Raw genomic sequence first — 22,155 nt, forward strand, 5'->3', positions numbered from 1 at the left:
AACACCAATTATTTTATAAGGTCTGATCATTCCTTTTTGATTCATGACATTCTATTGGTTTATTTGTTTTATTTTTTAACTGAATATTTTCTTTGTTTCTCAGCATGTTTGGTTAAGTTGAAAATACACTTAAAACACCTTGTACCATGCAAACAACATAACTTTAGTGGAAGTATTAAATTTTACTTCAAAGCTGTCTTTCATTAGTTATTTAGTTTAAAGTGAAGTTTAATTGCAGTGATTTCTGGGGTTTTAACAGAAAAGAGCTGAACTTTGCCTATTCAGTTCTGATTCAAAGCTCACTAGCATCTGCAAGACTCTTACTAGGCCTTTCTGAGTTTTAGAAGTGAGAGGAGATGGCATTAGACTATCAGAAACTCAGTCATCTCTTCTTGAAAAACAGCAAAGTAAACAGCAGACTTACTATTCTTTAAACTTTTAATTAATTGATAAAAATGAAGAATTCATGCTTTTTTCACAAGAAAATAAACTGCCTGCTGGCATAAGGATAAGAGGAGACTGGTTTTTCCCTTCTTTCATCTCTCTCACCTATAAAGCCAAGTAAAACCTGGGGAAATATTTTTAATGTGATTTTGTAAATTCATTGGCCAGAAAATCTGAAAATTCCTAGTTAAGTAGAAAACCACTAAAAAAAAAAAAGTACGCAAAATTAAATATTATCCAAACCTTAGAGGAAAAATCTTCCCCAAGTATTGTTAGGTAGCAGAGTAAACCTTTTCAAGGATGCCATCAACTCCTCCAAAGGTCCATGCCAGAAGCAAAGGGGAAACCAAACTCTGGCAATTTGGATGTAAAACTTAACAACATAGACCAAAAATAAAGTTTAGAGATCTCTAAAGTAAAGGTATAAAATTTATATTCCTTTCTGAATACCTCATAAGGAGGTGATCTTAAAAAGAAGCCTGTAGGAGACAAAATTTCTTAAAGCACAGAAAAAATTAGGTCATTTCAAACAGTTTAAAAGATTTTTTGTGTATTCACAGTGGTGGAGAGTAGGGATATTTCCAAACCAAAACACTGTATTATGTGGAACTTACTGGTAGTGTTTCAAGCCATTGTGTTGATTACAGACATCCCAGGCCAGCATAACAAAATGGACTGTAACAGATTGCACAGAATGAAAATTCCCTTTGAAACTTCCCTTTGGAGGGAAATTGCTAAGTCCCAGAAGCCCTGGGTAAAATGCTATTCAACATCCTGAAAAAGGAAGTAAATGTTGTGATCATATACTTTCTTGATCATATTAACCTACCTGTGTAGCAAAAGGATGATGAGAAGATAAAATGGTAGATGAAGTTTGATACAGGAAAACCCAAAAGTGACACATACCAAGAACTGCCCCCCAACCCTAATTTTAAGTATATATTTTTGGGGACCTGAACTAGTTGATACCGAATGGAAGAAAAAAATGTCTTTGAGCTACACTATAGAGTTCTATGAAAATGCCTCTCAGTGCTAAACAAAGGCCAAAACCCCCAATGTTAGGATTCTATAGAAATACACATATATTTGCATTATGGAAAATATGGAATAAACCAGAAAATATCATTATTACACAATCTTCTGACCTCCTCATCTCAAAAAGGTTATGTAGTCAAATTTTTAAAAGTACAGAAGTTAATAAAAAGGACTGAGAAACCTATGTGATAACTTTTACTGAGGAGTAACTGAACAAACTTAGGATTCTTCAGCCTACAAAAAGGGAAGATTAAATGGTGATGTGACAGTGGTCTAAAACAACTTAAAAAATGAGGAACAGCTATTCACCTTTTTAAAACATTTTCATAAAACGATTAACAGAAGCAAGTGAAGCTCAAAGATGTCAAGTTCAAAAACCAAACAAACAGAAGGTGAGTCTGCAGAAATACATCTTGGATAGTACATTTACCTGGGTTCAAAAAGCAAAGGGTTTTTATCATGGTTAATGATTGCAATAGCAATCACCTATTATAGCTCTGGAAGTCCCTGAGACAGTTTCCTGGAAAGGAGTATTCCCCCATCCTGGAGATGATGGCTTAGCTGGATATTTATTCTGACAAATTTCTTAGTCCCTCTTTAGGGACAGGAATGGAAGAAGGTGAACCATACCCAGAATTCCAAACTCATTTGCTCCCACCAATTACTACTATTTCCAAGACTTAACTATGCACTTTGCATTACATCACTATCAATGAGAGATGCAAAAAAGCCCCATCTCATTTTCATATATAATTAGCTAGTTCATGTTTCAATGAACAAAAAAGATTTATCCCAATCCAATTTCTACAAGCATATCAAAAAGTGCTAACTGTCATGAAAATTTTGTACACTAACTAAGAATTTCCTTGGGTCAGACCTTTGCTCCAGAGTTAAGACAGAGAAATACTATAAATAATAGAGTAGAAAATCCCAAGAGAAAGTAGAATACTGGACTCAGGTCAATCACTGTAACTTCTTTTTTAAACTTTAAATACCTACTCTTTTCCCAAATTGTTGATCCAAAGACATGTGGAAAACTATGTGAATATAAACCACAAATTTAAAGATGATAGGTACTGATCATAATTTTCCTCTCTGAAATCAGGTCCTAGCACATGCATCTTACCCAACTTACTTCAGTGAAGCTCCATGAAGACCATTTAATCTAATTAATTGTGCTTACTTGTAAGGACCATTGTAAGAACTGATGAATGTTAGAAACTTCTTATGCCATACTCACAGTTTTTAAAAAGTCTTTCTTAAGAAATGGAAAATATATCTATGTTTTTTTAGAAAGAGATGGTTGCTATCCCTCTACTCCCAGCAGCTGTGATTTTAGATTACCTCAGTAATGGAAACCAACATTTTCAAACAGCACCTACAGTCAGCTAAGGCTCTTTTTAATTGATCTCCTCCACTTATTTCAAAACTCAGCAGTAAAAGTTAAGAGAATGATGTTTCAAAAGGTGAAGATACCACTCACAGCTTGTTTGTTTCAAAGCCATACAGGCTTGAGGAGTTCCTGCACTTCAATTCTTTATTATCACCTGCTCAGTTGATAATACCTACTGAAAATATGGCTTGTTTCAGTGCAAGGCAAAAGTTTGTATAAAATATCAATAACAATGAATCAGACCTTTTCCCCTTTACATTAAGCATGTTATCTACAACTTAATTGTGCTTCCAACACCCAAAATAAATTTCAGTTTTTATATTTTGAAGCAACAGGTAGAGTGGAACGTGGTTGTTCTTGCAAATATGATTGATGATGCTGAAAGTTTCCTAGGAAATTCAGTGATGCCTGATCCTGCCCAGTTATTGAACTGTCAGTCTTATTTGAACTTCCATCTAAAGGCTTATTCAGAGTACAGCTGAGAACCCTATCCTTCTCTGATCTCATATAAAATCTTTCCAAGCAAACAAATAGGTATTACAAAAAGGCTTTAAAAACATATTCCTTCCTGAAGGAAACTCACACATCATCTGATGAGGTCCAGCATCATTTCATTAAACTGTAGAGCTGTTGTCAAGTCTGCAAGCACCTAGTCACACGAGTTGGACAAACTAAGACAACTTCATGAACTTTTCAGCACTTGCTTTATTTATGTTTTTCTGTCAGGTAATTAAATTCTAGTTAAAAAAGAGAAAGTCAGAGTCTGAGATATTCAACACAGATCAAAACCAACTTTAGTGACGTGAGAACTACTATAGATGGCATATTAATCCACCCATCCCATTTGATGGCCTGTCTATTCTAAGACATACCTGCACTCCTGAGATTGTCAATTTACTAGGTAATACTCCAAAGACATCCAGCCATATGTGAATCTCAGTCTGACAAATAAATGGATCTCACATTGGCATCGCTTGAATATCATTCCTTCTTACTTCTTTGTAGACCAACTCATTATTAACAGTGCATGATCCCCTCTCAACTTCATTTTCCAACTTTCCTACAGTTCCTGTATTTCAGCCACACTTGCTTTTCTACTTAGCTTCTATCTCTACTGCAATTAATTCCAATTGTATCAATGTACTACAATTGGGACATACCTTTTTCCTCAGGATAATTATGTTGAAAGGCACTTCTTTAACCATTTTAATTTAATGTTCTCCTGGATTTTCTTTCACCTCTCCTATCTAAAGGCATTAACATGGTGGGTCTTTTCCAAACTCCTCTTTAATCAGCGTTTTGAATCAGGCAGGAACACTGTTTTAGCATGATCCCACAGGGCACTACTTCAGCTGAGCAAACAGACCTGTTTGAACAGTCCCCTTTCAAGAAACGCTTCCTTCAAACATCATAAAATCCTCCTAATAGTATCTCAAGAACCATGCATTCTTCATTATTTTCACAGAGATGAGAATAACTCATTCAAGTTTATCTCAGCCCTTGGTTTTTTTTAAGTATCTTTCCTCCTTTGCTTGGTGGAGGCATCTTAAACCTGTCTCATCACAAAGTTCATTCAACATTACCATTATTGCTAAGACAAAGTGGACTCCAAGCCAACATCATCAGGATGTTTTTACCCCAGATTTATGTCCCATATGCTGGCAAGTTATCGAGATCTATTCTTATAAATGGGCTCTCTATTTTTATTAAAGGTTCACAATATTAGAGGTCTTGGATTCTTAGCTGAATCTCTCATCTGACTCTCATTTTTTCTCCTCTTTCAGATCTCCTGACTCCTAGGGTTAGTCTCCTTTTTGCAGTCCATTCCATGTCAGCTCTTTCTCTTCTGGATTTCCACCATCCATTTCCCTTATGTAGTTAGTTTCTTGCATTGCTTCTCTGTGTTTTCTTCCTTGGTGTTGTGCTTGCCCATGTTTCAAATGTCAGTGACTGGCTCTTTCATTGCTAATTAAACACTGCCACCATGAAGGCAGGAAGTAAACAGTTTCCCTGAATTACCCTGCACAAGCTGAGACTTTTCTCCTTGACTTTGTTTGGTGCACACCTGCTTTTTCACCCCTCTTCTGTCACACCTGTGAATTGTCCCCACTCTCCTTCAGCAGCACACTACCTGAAATCTCCTCCATTATTTCCAAAGAGTGAGGGTGTATGTAGGAATACTTTCCCCCCTGCTTTTCCACACTAACTCTACCACACATTCTGTTTCAGTGCTATGCCTCAGTGCACTAATCACTTTGATGACTACTGAACTCTTACCTCCTTATTCCCATTGTTCACAAAATAAAACATTTCTGACCAACTTGACCACTTCTTTCTCTTTGCTTGCCTTTGTGTCTGGCTGGTTTTTTTGCTTTAAGAAAATCCAAAACAAAAAACCCAAAACCAAACCACAAACAAACCAACCCAAAATTTTCTGACTAGGTCATCTTTCTTCCCTCCTAGAGAAACGCATCACTTGTGGTCTATGGTAGGCAGCATTCCCCTCTGGCCAAGCTGCATAAAGCAGCACTGTAGTTTAAATTCAGATTTCTTTCCAGAAATTGATTCCTAAAGGCATGAATAATGTAAATATTACAGCTAAGCCTGAGACACAAGAGTGAAATAACCTACTACTGAATCTACTAGTTCTTTCAGAACACCAATCATGTTTAAAAATTATTACAATGTTTTCCTTAGAACAAATCTGGCCTGGCAGATTGTCCTTTAGTTTGAGTGCAGTGTTTGAACAGGGCAGGGAACAGATAAAAATAATAAAACATGGGATTGCTCAATTGAAAATTTTAATATGTCTACATACTTCTGTATAATTCAGGTTGATTTATCCAGATCGTCACCGGGTGGTTGTATTAAACTGTGCATAAAACTCATCTGTTGGAATATTTGAATACTCTTCTTCTTTAAGATAAACGTTCCTAGAATTAAATAATATTTTTTAAAAAGCCATTAGTAAATGTTTCCTTGCTATTATACAGAAGTAGCCTGAGAAACCTAAAGAAGATGTAATGCATTAACACCTATAAATGCTCATAAATTATTAGAAATGGAATTTAATATAACTAGAACTTGTTCTGCAAAATATATGCCACATCTCAATATAGCAAACTTAGGTTTTTTCTTCCTGAAATATCCCTCCAAAAATCTCACAGTAAGAAAACCTGAATTAACTCAATTCCAAACTTTTGTTTTCATAACAAGAAGGCATCATGTACTGGAAATTCATTTGCAAAAGGTATGTATGAACCTGAGACTGGCACAGTTGGTCAGAGCATGGTGTTAATAATGCCAGGGTTGTGGGTTCAATCCCCATAAGGGCCATCCACTTAAGAGTTGGACTTGATGACCCTTCTAGGTCCCTTCCAACTCTGACTATTCTGTGATTCTAAATTCATGTCCAAAAAAAAAAAAAAAGAAAAAGAAGTTACTGGAAGAAAAGAACACCAAATCATTAAGTTCGTTTTTCTTTTCCTGCACGTTATCTTCCTCCTTTACCATAAGAGCAGACACAAGAGCTGCCCACCAAGACACATCCAGTGGTTAGTTAAAGAATCATCCAGTTCTGTCATACATAATAGAAATGCTGTTTGTGTTGCTAGCCTAACCCTGAGCTATCAAAAACTGGCAGTTCTACTGGTAGGTCATCCTTTTTTGTCTCAGAAAACTAAGATAAATTAAAGAAACATGTACTGTTTTTCACTTGATAATATAATTTTCTGCATAGATAATTATATTTATTCTGTATTTTGCCACCTATATAAACAGTCTGTTGTCAGTGCAATGCTTTTAAGAATTCCAGATCCTAAATCATGTATGTCAGTCAGTAACACTCAAAACTTACACTTTGAAGATTGATTAAATAATACTGAAAAACACACTTCAGACATATTGTTGTTTTTTTTGAAAGAATGAACTTGTAAAAAGTGTATTTAAAAAGTTAGAAACAGAACAAGTAAAAAAGGCTCTTTGAAAGCCAAGCTATTGTGTTAATAATGGTAAAGAGTTGTTTTTATTTGAAGAACCCTATTCAGGTACTTACTTTGCTTTCTGCTCCTGAGAGAGCTCTGCGTTCACGAAATCTAAATCTTGGCGCTGTACCCGATTCTGCCGCTGCTGCTGCCGCTCCCAAAGCAACTGCGCTCTCGCAGTCTGTAGACGTTGCCTATCCCATTCAGCATCTCTTTGGCGTTCCTGCTCTCTTACTCGCTACAGGAGTGAAAAGAAAGCTTCATTTTCTCTTTCAAAGATGAAACTGTATATATAAAGTCTCATGGGTAAGTTCATCCAAACACTTGCTTGCCTTTATTGAACACTAGGGGTAGCACTTCAAATGGGGAGAAGGGAGCAAGGACTTCTAAACCAGGCAGAAGCAAGATACAGCCAATGAAAGTGCTATTCTTTTCTCTCTGTAAAAACCCAGAGCAGCAAGACAGATTTTTTAAGTTCTTGTTATCAAGAGTTGAAAGTTCTTGAGGAAGAAGTGCATAGAGTTAAGAAGTGCACAGACATCAGTATGGCTTATAATATGGCTAACTTGGTATATATAATAGCTGAGCCATGAACACTACATGAGTAGACTGAAACTGTTTTTTTCCTCTGCGTCACTTCTTGTCTGACACCTCATTGAACTGAATCAAAAAATCAGGCCAGCAAAAAACTTACTTTTCTTGGTTGTACTCATTTTCAGTCAGCTTAATGACTTGAATGGGTTCACTTCAGAATAATAGGAGAGGCAGGAAAATGACAATTCTACCTCCAGCTTTAATAAGTCCTAGGTAAGACATAGTATAGCCCACAGTATTGTAAGGACTAAAAGATAAAATCAAACACTATTCCTTAGCTGTCATAAATGTAGCCTCTGAGCTGAGGGAGGCAAGTCACTTCCTACTTCACAGTATCTAGGCCTGGACGCTCTTGACTTCATAATAGACTAGATGTCTTCATTTTGACTGCCTCCTTCTGTACATCTCTAGAGCAGCAACTATTACCATTGTAATTCTATTCTACAGCACGGCTCATAGTTGTATAGGACAGTAGAAATGAAACTCCATCACATTTTCACATTCATGAAATTATAGGCCTAAGAAATATGCATGAGCAAGGTCACTGGACCTACTCTATTTGCCTTGCTTGAGTACCTTTGAGCATGAGAATACTGCTTTGGCCTGCCCTGCTTTCACCTTCAGCTCCCAGATATTCTTCCCCTGTAGAGCAGCCCACTCCTTGCAGGCAGCTTGTGCACTCTCAGGTCCTGAACTGCACCATGAAGCCTGGGTCTTGGGCTGGACAGGACTTCGCTGCTCCGCTGGACCATCATGGAACATGCCCTAAGATCCCCTTGGCCCTGGGCTTCCTCAGCAAACTTCCTCCCAGTCCAACTCCAGGGCTTCAGCCTACCCCATGGCATCTCCCAGGTGCTTCAGAGGCACTGTGTTCAGTTAGACTGATTAAAGCTTGGATAAAATGCAGATCAATGGAAAACACAGTCTCATAATGGCATGTCCAGGGCAAACAAGGGTATTTTTCTTCTACAAACATTGTCTATAGTATTACTACAACCAAGAAAACAGAAAATGCATGAAAATGTATGTGAGCTTAAATACCAGTTTCTCCAGAGCTTGCTCCTTTTGAAATTGACGAATTGCCATCAGCTGCTCCTGATTCATTCCCTTCCATCGATCCACAAGCACATGATGTTTACCCAAGGGACCGATTGCTTGGTCAGGATTTTCAGAAAGTAAGTCTCCTTGAAGGAGGAAGGTAATTTCATCCATGTCATCTTTTATTTTTTGAGCCTTTTCCAATTCATTTTTATGATCTAGTTCAGCAACCTAAATTCAGTGGAAAGAGAGAAGTGATGTTTTTTCCAAGAGAAAATAAGAACTAGGGAGTGAAAAAATGTTAACACATCTTAACAGATCTCTTTCCAACCGGCATACATTTGTCAAAAGCATCACATACAAATACTGTGATCATTGTCTTATTGGCCAAGATCAAAAGTCTAATATCAAAGAGTTCTTTAATGTTGTCATATCACATATAGCAAGTAAACTGTGGGAAAATAACTTTGTTTTATAAGAAAATGCAGAATTAAATAAAAAATAATTCCACATTTATCCCCAAGTAAATAACCAGTAGATATTTGGCAGACAAACACAATATGGAAGAAATTTACAATAAAAATTTACAATCCTGAATCTCTAGCCTTGATTTATATATTACATACTGAATGAAGAGTGTGGGTAAGCCCTCAAAATAGACAGACAGGAGATGTCCAGTTAATGTCTTTAGATGCAGCCTTGATTCTGTTTGCTGATACAAAATGCAAACTTCAATCATATTATGTGGATGTATCTGCAATACTGGAAATTACAGTATGAATTTTCTATGGAAATCACTGTTCCTAATGTTCACTACAAGGTGCAGTTTCCTATTCAAAGGAAATTTTCCTTTTACAATACTCCAGAAACAAAATACAATGGGTTTACTGTAACATAATTACCTTCCAAAGAAGAATTAGACAAAGTAAACTAATTTAAAGTAGAATGATAATGCTATGCATCATTCATTTCTAATACTGTCTCATTCTTCTGTAATGCATAAACTAAACTATCTGGAACAATGCCTGGTTCCAACTTCCATCTGGACAGAGGACAAAAAAAACACCTGCTTGCTAGGGCACACAGAGAACAGGCTGCCAGATCGGTCTCTCTTTACACATCTATCTTGACTGCAACAGATCAGTGGGTAATTCTGTCTCCACTTTGACCAAGATGTGCTGTTAAAATAAAACACTGCCTTGAGAATATTCACTTATGTAGAACAGCTTGGTACTTTTCTTGCTGATCAGTAATTCACTGGTTGGAACATACATATTGGCAAAGTAGATGAGGACAAATGAAAACTTGAGGGTTTTCCATTATGAAAGAGCAGGTGAAGTCTTCTGTGCCATATAAAGTAAAGTTGAACATGAGTAAGCAGAGTAACTAGAAGATATAAACAACTGAGAATGACATGACTACAGACACGTGTGAGAACTTGTTCCTCTGCACATCTTAAGGAAAAGAATCATAACTGAGCAAGCACGGTGATCTATGCCACCAGAGAAGACTGCTAAGCTGAGATTATCTCTACATTTTTAGTTAAAGACTTTGAGTTTGGATAACAGTGGTTGTCCCAAACATCAGGCCAGGAGACTGTCAGAGAGTGACTTCTGTTTGCTCCAAGTAAACATGCTAAACTACCTGTCAGTGATGGGGCAGAAGAAACAACTAATACTAAGTACCATATCCTAGATTAATAAATTCCTTGGCTGAAAACAGCCTTGTGGTTTCCATTAAAATAGCAGAAGTATTTGATATGCAAAGAAAGTAAAAGAAAAGAAATTTTTTTTTAATTATGCATTAGCTAAGCCACAATTCAGCTTAGACAATACCCAAAATCTCGTCTTTAGAGATGTCTACGTCCTAGGTGACAATGTAAGACGTAACCAAAAGCATGCATTCTATTATCATCTTCACAAGCTGTTAAAGCAGGTGAGGCAGTGTTTGTCATCTCCTACCATGACTCATCCCTGGTAACTCCCTCTGGGAGCTATCTCTGTTCAACGGGCAATCAAGGACCCACCACATGACTCATAGAATTACATCAACCCATTGTGAGATGCTCCACTCAGGGGGAGGAGCCAAGCATTCCCACCTGGATATAGTGTGGGCTTTGGAACAGCATGAGCAGCCCTTACCTATGGCACTCCCAAAGGACAAGAGCTATCACTGGACCTTCAGGTGATGACCGCACCCTTTTCCACAGGATCACTACTTCAATAGGACCACTTCATCTGGACTGCCACCACCACCCTGACTAACAGGGTGCCAGGCTGTATCCCGACTCTGTCAGTGTTCTTGTACTATTGCATGTATTTTAGTTTTCCTATTAAATTGTAATTCTGACTTGTTTTCTCTCCCTGGTTTGTTTTCAAACTAGTACAGTCTACCACCCAACAGGACCATCAACTATAAAGCAAAAAAAGAAATGCCTACTTTTAGACAAACAGAAAACCTCAAGCAAATCAAATTTCACATGACAAACATCAGCTTCAGATCTAGGAATCATTGTCATCATAACATGGAATAATACAGTAAGAATTACAGGCCACTTTTCCATCTCTGATGTTAGTGAGTATGACTTCTACCAGAAGGTAAAAGAAATTTTTTAAATTCAAAATGTATTTCCCTGAATTGGTTGGTTTTTTTCTTTCTCAAGAAAGTCAGTAAGAACTTGAAAGGAACTATGACATTACAACTTTTAAGATCCAAACCCCTGAAGATATTCAATCATCCAATACTTTTGGAACACTGAAACAGAACATCTGAATATATCCTTTCATCTTATTAATACTATGAATCAAGCAATTATTTGTAATTTGGAAAAAGCTCCAGAGTAAATCACATTTAACAGAAAATAATTTTGAATGGATTTCACATAATTGCTGGCCTTGAAGCTTAAAATGTATAATTGATATTTAGATCACTTTCTTAATGTCACTCCACTGTGATCTACCAACAGATCAAAACAAGGCACTTTAACACTGTAACTCATTAAGCAGGAGAGCATAAAATTTCCAAGCTGCCCGAGAATATTACTGGAGGAAACCCCCAGCCCTATGCATAGCCACGTATATACATAGTCATACGACTATGCCATGATTAACAACAAGAAAGATTTTAAATGCTAAAAACAAATCAGACTTATCCTGTCCAAAGTCCTACTGCCTTCACTATTTCTGATCCAGGCCAGGTGCCATTGGCCTCTTGCCTACATTGGCACAGCTGCCTCATACTCAGCCACTGTCACCAGCACCCCAGGGCCTTTCTTGCCAGGCATTTCCCAGCCACTGTCCCCATCTTAGAGCTGTAGGGAGTTGTGACTCAAGTGCAAAATCTGGAACTTGGCCTTTTTGAAACTCAGACCACTGACCTAGGCCCATCAATCCAGCCTGTCCAGATCCCTCTGCAGAGCCTTCCTATCCTCCAGAAGACTTGGTGCCATCTACAAAGTGACCGACGGGGCCCTCGATCCCCTTGTCCAGGTCATTGATGAAGATGTTAAAAAACTGACCCCAGTTCTGAGCCTTGGGAACACCATTGGTGCCAGGTCCCAGCTGGATGTAGCTCCATTCCCCACCACTCTCTGGGCACAGACATCCAGCCAGTCTTTTACCCAGTGAACAGCGAGTGCCCCTGTCCAAGCCATGAGGAAAATGCTGGGAGAAACAGCATCAAAGGCTTTACTAAAGTCCAGGGAGACACATCCACAGCTTCCCTCATCCACTGAGGGGGTCACTCTGTCCTAGGAAATCAGGTGGGTCAAGCAGGACCTGCTTGTAATAAACCCTGGCTGGCTGGGCTGATGCCCTGGTTGTCCTACACGTGTTGCATGATGGCACTCAAGAGGATCTACTCCATGACCTTTCCCAGCACAGGGTCAGGCTGACAGGCCTGTAGTTCCCTGGATCCTCCTTCCAGCCCTTCTTACAGAGGAGTGTCACAGTGGCCAACTTCCCTTCACCTGGGACCTCCCCAGTGAGCCAGCACTGCTGGGAAATGATGGAAAGCGGCTCCATGAGCACTGCCACCAGCTCCCTCAGTACCCTTGGGTGGATCCCATCTGGCCCCATGGACTTTTGTGGGTCTAAGTTGCATAGAAGTTCACTGACCATTCCCTCCTGGATTATCGGAGCTTCATTCTGATCCTTGTCCCTGCCTTCCAGCTCAGGGGGCTGAAGACTGAAGCACAGAAGATATTAAGTACCCCAGTCTTTTCCTTACACTCTGTCACTATGTTTCCCCCCAAACAAAGGATAAGAGATTCCCCTTGTCCTTTTGCTGCTGATGTATTTGTAGAAACATTTTTGATTGTCTTTGACAGCAGTAGCCAGATTAAGTTCCAGCTGGACTTTGGCCCTTCTAATTTTCTCCCTGCATGACTTCACAACATTCTTGCAGTCCTCCTGAGCTGCCTGTCCCTTCTTCCAAAGGTGATAAACTCTCTTTTTCTTCCTGAGCTTCAGCCAAAGCCATCTGTTCAGTCAGGCTGGTCTTCACCACTGGCTTGGCTTTCAGCACAAGGGGACGGCCTGCTCCTGTACTTTTAAGATTTTGATTTTCAATTAACTTGAGCTGTCTATAAATAAAATTATATGACAAATGCCCCTTGAAAGGCTCAAGCAACATTTAAGGACTTGCATGCTTATATAGCTAAGCCAAAAAGTACCATACTTAATGTAGGTAATTCTAATGTGGTTTATTTTGATGTGATTAAATACATTTAAAGCTAAGTCACAACAAATATAGTTTAACAAAGCTATTAGCATCCATGTAGCCCTTTGAGCTGTATGTAGAAGCTGAAGAGAAAAAAACCATCTGCAGTAAGATGAAGAACTAGAGCATGACAGATAATGGTACTAAGACAGGTTCCAAAGCAAGGTCAGTAAATAACCAGGAGACATTTCACACAAATACCCATGAAGTAGCCAAAGTGCCAAAACCAGTGGTTGTGGAGAATTAATGTAAACAGTAAGGACAAAAAGCTAATATTAACAGTGTTTCCACACAAGTGCAAAGAAAAGCAGACAGACACAATAATATAAACCAGAAAGCAGCACGGGAGGCTTTTGCTGTACCCCAGTTTACCAGATCAAAGCCCCTGAGTGACGGGGGAGCTGTTTCTGCTCACCAGTCAGCAAGCTGAGAACCAGGAGGCACAATTTTGGCAGAGGATAACTAGACAGAGGACATCCAGATCCTTGAATCCTTTGTTCACTTGGCAAAGTGAATAAAATCTATCTTGTTCCAAGCTGAAACAACCTTGGAAGTCAGCTGCTAAGAAACCCCTGTGAAAACATTACTACTCATTCTGATTTTGTGCATCTTATTTTCCTTCTGTCTCCATGTTTTCTAAAAAACAAACCAACCAACTTAATATTAATTTACCTGGATTCTATTGAAATCCTTAGTAGCTGTACAAACAACACGCCTGTTTTCCTCTTCTTTTCTTTGTTCCTCCATAATCTTTCGGTCAAGTTCAATCCTAAACTTGTCATAAAGATCATCTAAATTCGATTCAAATGAAATTTAGTCAATATTCATGGACATGATGTGCAATATGAGTTAACAAGGGGAAGAAGCAGGGGGAAGCTACAGATACAGTAGGCTGAATAACTATTTCCAAATCCTACCATCAAAGCTTTCCATCTTGGCCTTTCAGGTGACCCGTGAATCAGTTTAATATGTAACCTATCTTGTCTAAACACTTGGTGTTAAAATGAAAGAAGTTAAGTACTGCAGAAAAGAATGTTTCATGACAAGCTGGGAAAGAAAAATCAGTATTAGTTTTTCTGCTCTAGAACAGTACAAATTGGACAGTTTGCTCTGATGAAGTAAGCATACCAACTGGAGGCATAAACCAGAAATGAAAACTGGGTGATATTACAATCATCACATGTTATTAAATAGAGATTTCCTAAAAGAAATAGTGGATACATTAGAGCTTATAAAGTAAAAACTGCTCTAGTATTTTTAAAAGTTAAATATACAGTAGGGTATACCATATTCTCATCAGACACATCACAACTTCAGGAAAATAAGATTAAAACTACATAATCCTTTTTGTTACCTGCCAATTTTTGGTCAGCCAATGCATTTTTCCAGTCTTTCTGTTGCTGAAGAGACCACTCTCTTAACTGCTCCTTTTGAAACTTCATCCTCTGATCATAGTTTAAGTCTTCACCCATAAACTTCTGCATGCCAGATATAGTACATCGTGGATCACTGTCTGAAACTCGAGCAGGTCTGTCTTTCTTTAGGGCTTGTGGATCATTCAGGTCAAATTCACGTCTTGTTTCCGGCTTCTGAAAATTCTTGTGAAATTCAGTGAGAGCCCTATTCATGTCTTTGATTTCATTTTTCTGTTGTTCTTCTAGCAGACACATAAGCTTGTCATTTTTCTTCATGTCATTAGCTAGACAAAAATGAACACGATGAAACCTCAACTCTTAGAGGTGCACAAATCATTGGAGTGTACACATAAGATGAAAATAAAATTTTCAAGATGTATAAACAGAATGTAAGTCTTCAAACTGTTACACCTTAGGAGAGTATTTGATCTGTAAGTACCAGCCCAGCAAACACTCTAATGTTAGTAATATTTACTTATGAAATATTTTCAGCTTTTTAGGTATAAATTATTTTATTAATGTTACAATAAAATACATGCATGTGAAAAAAATATAATAGTAAGTACTAGAACGATGAGGTTTCATTTGGTGAAAACCTGCAGGAACACAAAAAATGTACTGCAAACCAGTTGTTCCCATTTACTCTTAATTTACAGCTACAGCTGAAATACACTGTTGCTTGTCAGGAAGCAAACCAAAATTGGGCTCCAACTGAAAGGAATATAGGTAGCTCTTCCACAGTTCCAATGATTTTTCTAACCATAGCACTAAAATCATTGGCTGGCATTAAGTTTTGAACAGCTTAATAGCTCCTGCCCATTTAATTGAAACTAAATCACTCACAGCATTTTTAAGAAAAACAAACAAAACTCCCACCAAACCAGCCATTTTAGCTATTTAAATATAATTTGCTAGAAAAGATAATTTCCTCTTTTTCCAGGCTCCACATTGCTGCTGGTAGTTTCCCAAGAGTCAGACCCTGACAGGTGTATTTTCCAGCCAGGAAGATCACAAGCAGCTGTAGTAGAAGCACAGCATGGAAGTTGGCAGCTCCATTTTAGCTCCTCTTCAGGCACACAGAGAGCTCAAGCTGTGGGACCTTTTCACATGATAGCACGGGAAAGCATGCCAAGAACAGAACACCACAAAGGGTCTGAGGTCGGGGCACAGCGTGAAATATTTGTGTGGCTGCGTGTTCTGACTCAGCAATGGCTCCTCTTATCGCCTCACTGTACGTGACTCATGCTTCCAACAATAATAATCTAGAGAGGATTCCACAGAATCTATATATTCTATGAAAGAATGGCCAGACAGAACATGAGCTCACTCTACAAGAAAGCAACCAAAACAGATTAGCCATTACTATACTGAAAAGGACAGTGGTAAGTAATTTTTTTTTTTAAATCCTCCTGCATATTCAGGTTTTTAAATGATGCTATTTGTCAACAGCTTTTAAAAGAAAACATTGAACATTCTGGCCTATTAGGCAATGTATCCCAGTTCAATCATGTCAATATAAATCTTAAGATAGCAAGGAAAATATATACTGTGCCAATGTAGGTGTAAGAACATAAATACGACATAAATTGGATGACTGAATTTACAGAATACACTAAAGGATTAAAGAAAGCAGGAAACAGATTAAAACATTTAACTATTCACAGAAATATCACAGTATCTATGAATATACCGATTTTTTCATGTTGTGCTTTTTCAGCTGCTTCTTGAAGTTTCCTCTCCTTGACCTGCGCATCCAATGCATCTTTATCAATCTATTGAAATGAAAAAAAAGCAGCTCTTTAGGAGATACTGTTTGAACAATTAAAACAGGGATTGTCAAGCTACATTGACTCACAGTTGTACAAGATAGATATAAGCCCACTCACAACAGACTATATACACATTACTAATGTAGGTTAAACAAAATCCAGAAAGAAAACTATTCTTGTTTGTTTGCTTTGCTTTAATAATGATAGGTATGCTCTTGCACCTGATCATATGAAAACACCACATTTACACAATACATAGAGCTGTAAATATTTTCAGCTGCATTACACAGAGTATGTTTTCCCCATTACAGCTGGCAATTTTATTTTATTGTTCTGCTTTCATTTATAAAGCAGGTAAGTATTTTAACAGTCAAGATGACAGAAAGTTGTAATAGTTCACATTTGAAAAAAATACAGACAGTTCACTAGAAGAATGGAATGGAAATGTCTCTCTTATCAGAGAGATTCACATGGTTGCCAAAATGCACTACAGGGCACATGATCTGTGATAAGCTGACAGATATGGTACAGAACATCCACATCCATGGGGAGTGGGACCTGAGCAAAGGATAATATAGGCCACATCATCAAATGAGAGCAGACACCTCAATTTTAGGCAAAAGAATGTGGCCTCACATTTATTGGCAGATGGTGGCAAATTAATAGGCAGAAACATGGATTTTACTTCTTTTTTTTTTACTGTCAAGTCACTTAATGTCTTTAAAAAATTTGTGAAAAATACAATGACAAATCTTCAAGAACCTGGTAAACAATTTTGATAGTCTTTGTCTAAAAACTATTCAGATGAAAACAGAAACAAATCATGGCTGAAAATACACATGGTTAGTACTGTAAAGGACAACTGACAATAGCAGACAGGCAAAGAGGTAAGTTTGTAAGTAAGGGTGAAACCATCAAGAATTCTATCCTCCAAAAACAATGGTGTTGTGGACACTAAATATCAACTCTTTCAGAGGTCTCACTGGCGAAACCAAGCTGTCAGTATAATTCAATACAAGTTCTTAGTATTCTGACAATAATAGAGGTAGGTCAGTGTATCGGCTTGTGTTACACTATTGGTTCTCTCCTCTTCCAAACGCTTTCACTTGACACAAAAAAATTCCTAAAACAGACATTCCCAGTCATATAAAACTACAGGTTTCACTTTTAAGTGTTTACATAAGAAATCTGCAAACAGTTTGAAGCAGCTAATTTTTAAACAAGGTCTATTTATGTATAAAGTTCACATGTAAATTAAAAGTAATTGTTCATTTGGATTACTCATCTGAGCTCTTCAGAAAAATCAGTGATTTACTGAGGATAAATTCTTCAACCTGTAATTGAAGAGGGCAGTATCTTACGTTTCCATTACTCAGATGACAAAACAGATACCGAAATCAAAGTAATAATAAAACTAGTAATAATCAAGGAAAAAGAATATAAAATCTGGGTTCCCATTCTGCTTTCTAGTATATTACCTCCACGTTTTTATTCAAGCCCTGCTTTAGGATTTCTGGTTTCTAAGTCAAATATTGTCCTGATTTTTTAGTTTTCTTAGAGACTGCCACTCAGATAAACTGGTCAAAGAACAGAAGCAAAGAATCTAAAAACCACACAAAAATACTGTGTATACAGTATCATACATATCTCTGTATGGATTTCATGGCTCTTAATGGTTCAGACCTGGCCTAACTTAAAAGCGTAATAACAGACCCTTCTGTCAGCATCATTGTTCAGGTACACTGAATGACAGTAAATAAAAATATACTGTTAATCAAAATTCCCCAGATGATCTCGCCTTCATTTTAGATGTTTGTCTTATGTAAACAGATCTATCAAAACCTGCCTGAGTCAGTTCTACAAAATAAGTCAGTTCTACAAAAGTATTTGGGTAAAACCTTCGGATGGTGTACTCCTGTACGGCTCAATAAAACACACCAGGATATGTTAGTTGTCAGCTATTTCATTAACTGAGAATTTATGGTTTGCACTTAATTTTTAAGGCTCTAGAAAAGCCAGTATATAGAGAAAATATGTGTTTCTGATGAAGAAATTTCAAGTATCTTAACCCATCCCACAACTGCCAAAAAATATTAGCTCCTTCAAGTATATTGTTGGTTACTGTGTATGTTGGGATGCTGTACCAGGTGGACACACCTGTCATGTTCTTTAAGTGGGAACTGCTAATTGTTCTGCAGCTACAATGACTCTTGCGTAAGAGTGACAAGAATAAATTCAAGGCCCTGTCAGAGATAAGGTGAAGATATTTTTCCACTGAGTTATGTTTCTGTACCTCATAAAAGAGGACCCAATTGACATCTATTGCAATTCTACCAGTTCAATGAAATCACCTCACAGCACTCTTCTCTCCATGCACGCTCACAGAATCTTAATGTAGGCCTTTGAACATATCCCAGGGAGATTCAATACACTATTCCATCCAAAGTCAAATAAGTATAGAGCACATCATTCCCTCATGTTCAGGATGCAAACTACATAGTGAACTCTGGGGAAAATCCACCTGCCTCAAGGGTGTTCACATTTACACATCCATGCCAAGAAAAAACAGACACAAGTAATTACCTATACATAAACAAGGATGGATCTGTCCTATTTTGTCTGATGGAAAATACTGACTAATTGCAAGACCCTTAAAGCAGTAAATCTCTCACAGCATCAATTCTAGTGAGATCCAAGCAGACAAGGACAGTATCAGAGCAGAGAGGTAAAAAACAATTATTTGTTTCAGCCACATTGCATGAGCTGACTCTGGAAGCGCTTGGCTTTCCTCAAAGTAAAGCAAACCACATTAACTCCTACACAGAAATGCAAGACAAGGCTTCATCTCTCTGTGCTGTTCGGGAGCAACGACACCTTGCCCTTGAACCCAGAGAAGAGGGGCACAAGTACATAGAAGAAGCAATGCCCATAAAGTAAAACACACGAAGTTTTGCCTCAACAGGAGGAAGAACTTCTTTCCATTGAGGGTGGCAGAGCACTGAACAGCTGCCCAAGGGAGGTCACGAAGTCTTCCCCCTTTAAGATATTCCAAATCCGCCTGGACATGTTCCTGTGTCACCTGCTCTGGGTGACTGTACCTTGCCGAGGTGTTGGAGTGGATGATCTTCAGAGGTCCCTTCCAACCCTAAGTATTCTGTGATTTCTTTCACCAGTGACTTTAAATGCGACTCTAAAAGTTGCATCTGGGCCCTCCCTCCCCCTCACACACACGCCTGAGCAGGGGTCAGTGGGGTACCTCTCCTGGCCCGCCCAGACCGGCTCAGTCGCCCCTTCCCTCCCTGCCCTGCCCTGGGGGTCGCCTCTGCGTTAAGCCCCTCTCCTCAGAACTCGTGGGACCGGCGGGGGGGACACGGCGCCTTCCCTCCCTTCCTGCCCGCCCTCACCCCTATAGTGCGGAGCCGCGCGTTGAAGATGCGGCCCCGCCGCAGCAGCTCCCGCCGCCGGCGGCGCTCCAGGGCGGCGGCCTCCTCCAGGTCCCGCTGCGGCCCCAGCCTGCTCATGGCGCCAGGAGGGAACAGAGGGACGGCGGGGCTGGAGCGGGGGCAGCGGCCGGGAGCGATGGCGTCCAGCCGGGAAACAACGCGGCCCGTCGCGATGGGAACGGGAGCGGCACCTCCCGCCCGGCACCGCGGGGCGGGGCCGCTGCACGAGGCGCGCGGACTGTGAGGGCGGGGCGGGGCGGGGCCGGGCCGGGCCGCCCGTCCCTCTGAGGCGATAAACTTGTGGAATAGTCGCTTTAGTTGGGGCTGTTTTTCTGCCGACAGACCAACTGGTGAAATATCCTCGTCGATTCTTTGAGGGGGTTGAGGGGGGGAGCTCAGGAGCTCCTGCCCCTGGCTTCCCGTGGGGATGGGTTACCTGAAGTTGCTGGTGGTGAAGGACTTCAAGTCGTGGAGGGGGCAGCAGGTTATCGGCCCGTTCATGAGGTTCAACTGCATCATCGGGCCCAATGGATCAGGTAGTGTGGGTGGTGCGTGGGTAGGGGACAGCTGCTCCATGAGCTGTCAGCATTGAGGGCTCAGGTGGGATTTAGCCTCACGGACCTGCTGAAAATCTCATGTGCACCTGAAGGGGCGGCAGCACAAATGAAGCCTTGGAGGCGCCTGCTCTGTAATTCTTAGCTGAAGATGTAGGTTCTTCCAGCATGGAAGGGCAGGAGCAGGCTGGGGGGAGAGGGCGTTGATGGAATTTTAATTTTGGGTTGACTTGGTGCTTTCAAGTTTAAGCAGAAAGCCTGGTTTGCAAACAGCACACCTTGTCTTGGCCACCCCAGCTTACAAAGGTTACATAAAGACGGTTTTATTTTAATACTCCGGGCTGTACTAGTGGAAACCTGCTTCTTGACGGGAGTCTGCGGGTTTTACCACGCTTCCTCCGGGAAGGGGAGAGCTGCTCTACAAGATGGCGGCTGTCACGAAGTCGGGCTCACACGAGCAGCGCGTTTGTAGGTGCAGCGCCACGTTGTGATCCCAAGGTGCTGGAACTTCTTAAAATTTGATCTTTGCTTCAGAAAGCTCCATTCCACAAAGGGGATTTTATCTTCTGTTTGTCAAAGTGGTAGGAGGTGAGGGCTGTCTTAACAAAGCAACCAGGATGGGTTTAACATTTCACTTTAGTTTCCCCAGTCTGTTAATGATTTAATTTATAATTCAGATTTTTAGAACCTGTAGTTTCCTCACATACCCGATTGAAGTAAGATCTGTGAATGTAAGTTGAATATATTCAGCATTGTTCTCATGTTCTTTATCATCCTACCCTCACTGTTCTGTATTGTAAAGTCTCAGAATTATGAGACTTTTTCCGGGTGCTCTTTCAGTTAAGTCTGAGTACATTTTATAGATGAATCCAGGGGAAAAGTGTGAATATGATGTAAACCCTGAATTAAAGGTGTGAGTATTATGTAATCCCTGAATTGAGTATTTTTATTTCTCTGGTTTCCTCATGGTGTTCTTCCTTTTCTGATACTTTTGCAAATAAGTCAAAATATTGTCGAAGTAGCAAGGTTAAAGGCTGAAAAGAATTAAGCTGTTAGTGGAAATACTCAAGACTAAAGGGCTACAACAAACAGAGGATTCCATTAGGAGGATTTTTGTCGAAGGACCGTGACCAGAGAGCTTTGTTGCTGTGGTGATTGGATCTGGGATAGTGCTTGTATTCTTCAGGAGACGGGAGTTGCAGTGGAAAAGTTGGGGATGCAGTGCTCATGCAATAAACCTCCTTCACTTCACTCCAGAAAGCTCACTGCCAAGGAAGGAGAGTGATGTGGCACACTGTCCTCTAGAGAAGCCTGTGTAAAAACAAAGGACTTCTTCAATAAGGCTGAACAAGTTAATAGTTTTGTCGTAATTTTTATTACAGACAGGCTTATTTTCTGCTGCCAGTGTGTTACCTCTTAAAAATGTGTTTATTATGTGCAACAGGTTTTCCTCAATAAAATCACAAAATCATAGAATGGTGGGAAGGGACCTCGAATCTCATCATGTTCCAACCCCTCTGCCATGGGCAGGGACATGTTCCACTATCCCAGGTTCTTCCAAGCCCCATCCAACTTGTCCTTGAACACTTCCAGGGATGGGGCATCCACGGCTTCTTTAAGCAACCTGTGTCACTATCTCACCACCCTCACAGGAAGAATTTCTTCCTAAAATAATAAAAATATATATAATTAGAAATAGAATTTACAAAGAATTCACAATTCTCCAGATTCTTTAACTAATTCTTAATAAGATGCCTTGTATGTCATG

At 39.5% G+C, this 22,155-nt stretch overlaps 2 protein-coding genes across 4 annotated transcripts in view; one reads left to right on the top strand and one right to left on the bottom strand.

Annotated features, from left to right (window-relative positions):
• Window positions 1-5,656: 5,656 nt before the first annotated feature.
• RIBC2 (RIB43A domain with coiled-coils 2) lies at window positions 5,657-20,012 on the bottom strand. The gene is made up of 7 exons (XM_069003465.1): window positions 19,795-20,012; window positions 16,312-16,393; window positions 14,561-14,905; window positions 13,879-13,997; window positions 8,491-8,718; window positions 6,927-7,093; window positions 5,657-5,805 (listed from the first exon to the last, which is right to left on the bottom strand). Exons 1-7 carry the CDS (start codon window positions 19,909-19,911, stop codon window positions 5,724-5,726), a joined length of 1,140 nt encoding a protein of 379 aa, XP_068859566.1. The 5' UTR covers window positions 19,912-20,012; the 3' UTR covers window positions 5,657-5,723.
• A 149-nt stretch (window positions 20,013-20,161) lies between these two features.
• The window catches only part of SMC1B (structural maintenance of chromosomes 1B), a 31,838-nt gene continuing 29,844 nt past the window's right edge, over window positions 20,162-22,155 (top strand). For 2 of the 3 annotated variants that reach the window (XM_069003466.1, XM_069003468.1), the window contains exon 1: window positions 20,162-20,369. In XM_069003466.1, the coding sequence (XP_068859567.1) occupies window positions 20,261-20,369 (109 nt within the window). In that variant the 5' untranslated portion in view covers window positions 20,162-20,260. Of the gene's footprint in view, window positions 20,370-20,675; window positions 20,886-22,155 lie in introns of those variants that run through there. The other variant, XM_069003467.1, reaches the window with a different exon arrangement.

Source organism: Aphelocoma coerulescens, chromosome 1A, assembly GCF_041296385.1.
Source record: "Aphelocoma coerulescens isolate FSJ_1873_10779 chromosome 1A, UR_Acoe_1.0, whole genome shotgun sequence".
Lineage (NCBI taxonomy): Eukaryota > Metazoa > Chordata > Aves > Passeriformes > Corvidae > Aphelocoma > Aphelocoma coerulescens.